Genomic DNA, 6,614 nt, shown 5'->3' on the forward strand with positions numbered 1-6,614 from the left:
AGCGCTAAGAATTTCCAGTCGCCTTCGTAAACCTGTCTTTTCAATTACGTGCAGGGTCGCTTAAATTAATTTGAGCCTAATACGTACGCGAATATTTACGCTCTTAACTTTTAAGTTTATCTTAATATTGTTTTAAGTTACATTTAAGAGGAACGTATAAGTATAAGTTCGATCAAGTTTGCTAACCATGTTTCGTTTGAATTTTTTTTTATTCGTATCGTTAGAAGAATTGCAAATTTCGAAGGTCGGCGCAGAAATTTGCGAATTCACTTTCCAAACACGAGCTTCGATCTGATCGAGAGAACGGAAGCGACCAACGGTGAACATAATTTTAAATTCGGATTTAATTTCGTTTTATTTTAAGTATTTAACGATTGTTTCATTTCGTTGAACGATTGGACGCGTTCAATTGTTTATCAGTTTTATCGAACGACCGCCTATTGCTTTTATTAGCCGTTGAGGTCGATTTTTATATCGTTGATGACTCGCGAATGAACCCGTTGCTTGCTTCTCTCTCGAATCCGGGTTGTTCATTGTAAATAATAGGAAACATTGCATCGTTTATTATTATTTTAAGAACTACCAATCGATCGATAATATTGATACTTGTCGATAAATAATATGCCTTGTTTTATTATAAAGTCATTAAACGTCTAATGTCATCTACGATTCTTAACGAACGATCATAAAAAAGTTTAATTCCTGATAAATCTTTGATCCATACACTGTTTCAATTATTAATAAGAATCGGAAGATCGTAATAGTGCGTAATCATTTATAATAAACGTATCGATAAGTTGTACTTGATTAAATATATTTTATAGCATTTTTGTAGCGAAATTCTTAAAAGATCTATTGAAAATTTGTAGCACAATGACTGTCTAGCCCAACGCTGTTCAGGTAGAATTAATTGTATTATTGCAAAGTATGTTATATGTACGCGCGCATTTTCGAATATTAATAATGTATAAAATATACTTAAGTACCACTCTAATTGTCTGATCCGTGACGTCTTATTCTCCTGGAACGTCTGGAAACCCAACTTTGCAGCTCCTAAAATGCTAAACAATTGGAAAGCAATTATGGTAAATAATTTATCAAGAATTCTGAATGAAAGCTTTACCAATAGTTTGGCGAACGATCGTGGTATTCGAATTTTACTCGCGAGAGATCTTTGAAAGCCGACTTGGCGACTCGACTCGAAGGAAATTCCAAGCGTCAAATCTAACAGAGACGTTCGCTCCTCAACGCGTGTATTTTAAACTTCGACCAGCGATTCCAATTTCATGCGACGCGGTGCAGTGGACGGGTTTAACAAGCCACGCTTCCCCAATTCGAAACTTGGAATTCAGATGGAACCGTTTAAATAAAAAGACGAGGCGATCCGCGCGAAAAACAGATTCCCTTTCGCAAAGTAGTCGCTCCCGCCCGGCTGGAACGGTCCACCTAATTTTCAGCACTTTTCATTTTACTAATGAAAAAAGTTTCTACCTGAAAATGCATCTTAAAAGCCTCTGATTACTTTTTTTGGCCGATGAAAATAAATAGACCGAGAGGAAACTTTAGTTTCGTGCGAGCAAACCTTTATAATTACATATTTGCAAGTCACGGTTGGACAAGGAAAATGTAGAAACAGTACATTTTGGAGCTCGATCTGTTTTATAGTTTTCGAATATTCCGCTTAGCGATGCAAATGGGCTAAGTAAAAAGTGTAACGATGTACTGGATCGATTTCGACAGTCATTGTATATCTTTCTCAATCTTGGAAGCTAATCGAGATAGAGTATAACGAATCAGAGATCGCCGTGGACAACCGGCGACGGTCCCCATTGGTCGAAAATCCTGAGCAAGGATAAGAGGATCTCTCGAATCGCGTAGATCGTTCTCGTGGATCGCGGCAGCACCGACCCTGGATCTTCCGTGGGAAGAGTCGTCCACGTAACCGTCTAGCTTCCGTCGAGATAGCGACATGTCGTCCAACGTGGAATACCGATCGGAGGAAAAGTTGACGGAGAGGGTCGAGATCGAGATCGACGAGGCGGAGGAGGAGGAGGAGGAGGAGGAGGAGGAAGATCAGAACAAGGGGCGAAAGTTGTGCAAAACTTTGGACGCTCTGTTGGCGGACGTCGATAGCAACGATAACCTGTACGTCGCGGTCCGTCAGTGCCTGCACAAGGTTAATCGAGTTTCGAGAAGTTCGTTGCCCCAACTGGAAAGTCCTCGATCGCGGGCGAGCACAGGCGGCGTGTCGGAGGAGTCCTCGATGGGCAGATTTCAAACGATCAAAGCGTTCTTCGATCTGAACACGGCCAAGCAGAAGAGGACCACCACGTTCGGCACCAGGCAAACCACCATAGACAAAGTGACCGACATCCTGGGCCTCCGAACCTTGTTCTCCAACGAGCCCAAAGCAGGTTTGCTCAGATTCACAAGCTGGGAATTATTCGATTAGAAAATTCAGACTTCGTTTCACGCTGCTCGTGCAGCCATGTTCGTTTACACGTTTCCCGTTAACTCCTCTAAGCTTTCGTCGGGACAACGTACGAGCAATCTTTGAAAGGAAATAATTTATGAACCACCCCAGTGTTCGACGTTTGAAAATTTTGAACGATCGTCGTCGTTCAGCGCCCTTGAATCATTGAAATTTCAATTCCCCCGCGATTCGAGCAAATATCGAGGCCCGGACACGGAAAGGCGTGCTAAACTAGGGAAAACGATCGCTCGTAGGGTCTTTTATTTTCGCATGGACGCACTCCTGCAAAGCCTAGCCGTAGATTCGATCGGTTCCCCTCGATCCATGAAAGCGTCCACGGCGCCGTGAATTACAATATCCCCGAACGCGTTTCGCGCAGCAGCGAGAGAGCTCGTCGTAAATTTTTATCTCTTTCTGCAGAATCCACGAAGAACGGTTTCGACGTCAACGACAATGCGATATCGAAGTAATGAAATACCGGTGGAGGCGAAACCTATTTACGATCGCGTATCAGGCGACCAAGAGAAGGCGGATCAAGAGGAAAAGGGAACCAGAAGCGTGCACCAACGCGATATTACGTTCCAATCTGCATTAGTATCGCCATAGTTACGTTTACGGATATTTCGCGTCGCGAAGGAATGCAAAATGCTCGATTTTGAGCCAACAGAAAAAGTCGAGAGCCGATCCGTTAAATCCAGCGTTAATATATTTTCCTTTTTCTTTTTTAATGTACCGTTTGCATGGAATTACGTTTCTTCTATTCGTGTATAAATTTACGGTTCACTCGGCGGTTTTTAATTGTGAATTATTCGGTGCTTTTGTTGCTATCGTTGGCACCATACGTTGGTACTTGGCCGTGCATTATTGCGTGAGAGAGTTTTTCGTATTAAAAAGAATGTGTCGGTGGAAGAAGGAATGTTGTACGAGGGTGGGCTCACTTTTTATAACGGAACGGTTGGAGTAATAAAGCCCAGAACTCTTTGGCACGAATCGTCGTATCGTACAAAAGGCAAAACAATGTTCACCGAGCGTCGAGCTACTTTGAAACTCTTTATAGAAACTGTTGATTCGATAAAGAAATTCGACTCTCGCGAGAAGTTTTATAGTGACGGATTTTGAGCATAGTTTAGGAAGAAGAAAAGTCTGAAGAACGTATTGCCGGTATTGTATTTCTGTTTCGAAGATTTATACTCAGTTTTATGGACGTAACTGTGTCTTACTGGACAGAACCATCGATCGTATTGTACGAGATTGGAAAGGAACTTCTTTTGAAAATTCGTTCGCGTTACTTGAGAAAATTTTATTTTCGTTTAGTAAAAATATTCTTCGAGAGAAAGTCATTGGAACAAGAATGATCATTAGTTCTAATTGTACTCGAGTAAATTAAAAAATAGTTTAGTTAAGTGTTATTATATTTATTGTACGAGAAAAACCCCTGGCTGGATAATCTCAAGATTTTTAGAAAATGAATATCAGGGATACAAAAATCGCTGTGTGCTTAATATAGTGATACATTCTGAATGTTTAACTCATAAATATAGGAAATAAAAGTCTTCGAGATACTGCAAATTTTTCAAATCCTTCTGGAGTCCTCTTAAGATATAGAAAATGCAAAATTATATTCAGCACGACATCATAGTCTTGAAATGATTTTACAAGTACTGAAAATAATCAAAGTCGTTTGAGGATCATATTGTCGTGGTGTTAATGATGACACGGAGACGTCATTCTCAGACATTTCTTTGCATCATCAAAAGCTACAGAGATAATAATAGTTCGGATCAAGTTAAATGGGATATCCTGGATATTCTGTATTCGATCATCGTGTTATCATAGATCATTGAATTACTCTTGACCTCAACTATCACGCCACGATGATAAGAATATGTAATTAAATTTCTCAAAGTATTGCTGACCTTGAGATTCAGTTTAAAAAATGACTCGAGAAAAATTACATGTGTTCCTTAAAACTCTGCTATAAATAAACTGTGAATTTTATACGATTACGATATACAGATATTCTCCAATAGAGTGTATCTTTGATCTTGCACGTCCTAATATATTATAACATCGACAATATTACAATACAGATGTTATTGAAGCGTGAAAAGGAACCGTCGAAGACGCTCGAAATCGTTTCGAGAGGCTCGCATATTTAGGCGCTGAGTAAGATTACTTGTTAAAACCAATAAAGAGGAATTAAAGCTCCCGCGTGCAAACAACGAATTTCCATTGGACAGTCGCGAGATCGAACCCGCGATTGGCCGAGTCAACAGCGAGTACGGAACGTCCTTGCGAGTCAGCCTTCGTTCGTACAGCGTGAAGTTAACGACGCGTTCCGGTCGACGATCGATACGAATCGGCAGTTGTTGATCGCCTCGCAGCTCGTTTCGTTCTTGGTCTACAGTGTTTATCGTTGCGTATGTAAAACATTTAAACGTTGCTTATCTCGTATCGGTTATTCGATCGTGGTTTGTACATCGTGCTGTGTCAGCGGCCAGTTATTGCCAGTGAACGTTCTTATTAGCGAATACGGTGCTGGACACGTGTTTGCGAAAGAAACAAAGGAACGTTGTTGTCTTAGGCGTGAAGGTCGTAAACGGTTCGTTCGAACGACGACGCAAGTGTAACGTGTACCTCGAGGCCGCCTATAACACCGTTCAACGCGAATTTTAATCTGCAATATTCACCGAGTCTCGTAAAGTTTCTCGCCTTCCACACCAAACACGTTATCGAGTTCTTGCAAAAACGTACGATATTGAGCAAATACATGATCTGTCGCGCACAGTGACGGGCCTAGAGATAATTCGAGGGGTCTCTTTCTAATCTGAAACATTTTTATAAACATATATTTAGCTCCCTATTATTTCGGTTGAACTTTGTTTTTCGGGGCCAGAAACGTTGGCCTAGTTTTTGTTAACATACGTTTCGATACACAGAAATGGAACACTCGATCGTCGGAATTAATTCTGTTGACCCAGACCCAACCCGACAGTTGTGAATTTTTATGGCGACGATTCTACCGTTCGAATAACATAGATTTAGTTTTAAGCGTGATCGATACAATTAACACATTCGCGACAGGTCACGTAGCCCTGCACCATTTTGAAATTTACGCTACCGAGGATTATGTATCGCACACAAGGTATTTTTTAATTTAGTAAAATATTTCAAGTTATTAACGAATACCACACGAAATTGTTATGTGAAATAAATCTGTACAAATGCAGAGTTTATTTATTGCCGTAAATTCATTGTACAGCGTTCAGTTAATCGTTTAGCTCGACAATCGTAGGTCGCGAATGTGTTAAAAAGCAGCCTGTATTCAAATATTTTTTCTCTCAATTGTTGCACAAGTAGTTAGTACTCAATTTGACGGTCGTACAAATATACGTAACCTAACCCATCTAACCGATAATTGGACCATATTTGTGCAACCACAGGTTGTTAATGCCTGTGTCCACTGAAAGAGCCACAAACTCTTCACTTTCAATATTTGAATAATTTATTTCTAGTCCTAATAATCTCCGAATCGTGGAAAACTTATAGGTAAAAACATCAGATTACATTTCAAAATCATACATTTTTACAAAAACTCGTGCTTTCCAAAAACTGAAAGCGATAGAAAGATTCTACTTTCTGGTTTACATTCAAGACGAGAAACACTACGTCAGTGACTTGTAAACTTTTCCTAATCAATATAGAATTTATTTATAATGTAAAAATGTTTCTTTTTTTCTTAAGTTATTTTTTTAGCAGGGTTTTAGGATCATCGATTATTTTATAAATGGAATCATTCTTTTTCTTATCTCTCGTAGCTGATACTAGAGCAAGTTGAACCGTTCCAGCGATACGACCTTGAACCAGAGCTGTAATCTGATTACATTTGACACGATCAAAATTACACGTAATCGCACTGTAATTACACGATAATTATATAGTTTTTTTTTCACATTTAAAAAATTTACAATTATAATTCCATTGCAGTTGGACGCGATAATTGCGATAGGACAAGGTCATATGCTGGCACACGGTTTAATTTACCTCGACATCGGTTACAAGAGTAGAAACCTATATAATTTCGCTTAAAAAAGTATCTTTGTAACACAGAAGTAAAGAACAGTGCTTATAGATAAACATA

General features: G+C 39.6%; 1 protein-coding gene across 1 annotated transcript; it reads left to right on the plus strand.

Moving 5' to 3' along the window:
* Window positions 1-1,969: 1,969 nt before the first annotated feature.
* Window positions 1,970-3,578, plus strand: LOC122396922. Its single transcript, XM_043395700.1, has 2 exons — window positions 1,970-2,414; window positions 2,894-3,578. The coding sequence occupies exons 1-2, from the start codon at window positions 1,970-1,972 to the stop codon at window positions 2,941-2,943; spliced, it is 495 nt and encodes a 164-aa protein (XP_043251635.1). The 3' UTR covers window positions 2,944-3,578.
* Window positions 3,579-6,614: the final 3,036 nt, after the last annotated feature.

Source organism: Colletes gigas, unplaced genomic scaffold (genome assembly GCF_013123115.1).
Source record: "Colletes gigas isolate AHSC1104 unplaced genomic scaffold, ASM1312311v1 Colletes_gigas_Sc00001, whole genome shotgun sequence".
Lineage (NCBI taxonomy): Eukaryota > Metazoa > Arthropoda > Insecta > Hymenoptera > Colletidae > Colletes > Colletes gigas.

Bases quoted from the DNA above. Each gene is read 5' to 3' on its own strand.
- LOC122396922 (XM_043395700.1), top strand. From the start codon at position 1,970: ATGTCGTCCAACGTGGAATACCGATCGGAGGAAAAGTTGACGGAGAGG. The intron at 2,415-2,893 runs GTTTGCTCAGAT...CTCTTTCTGCAG, and splicing joins CTCCAACGAGCCCAAAGCAG to AATCCACGAAGAACGGTTTC.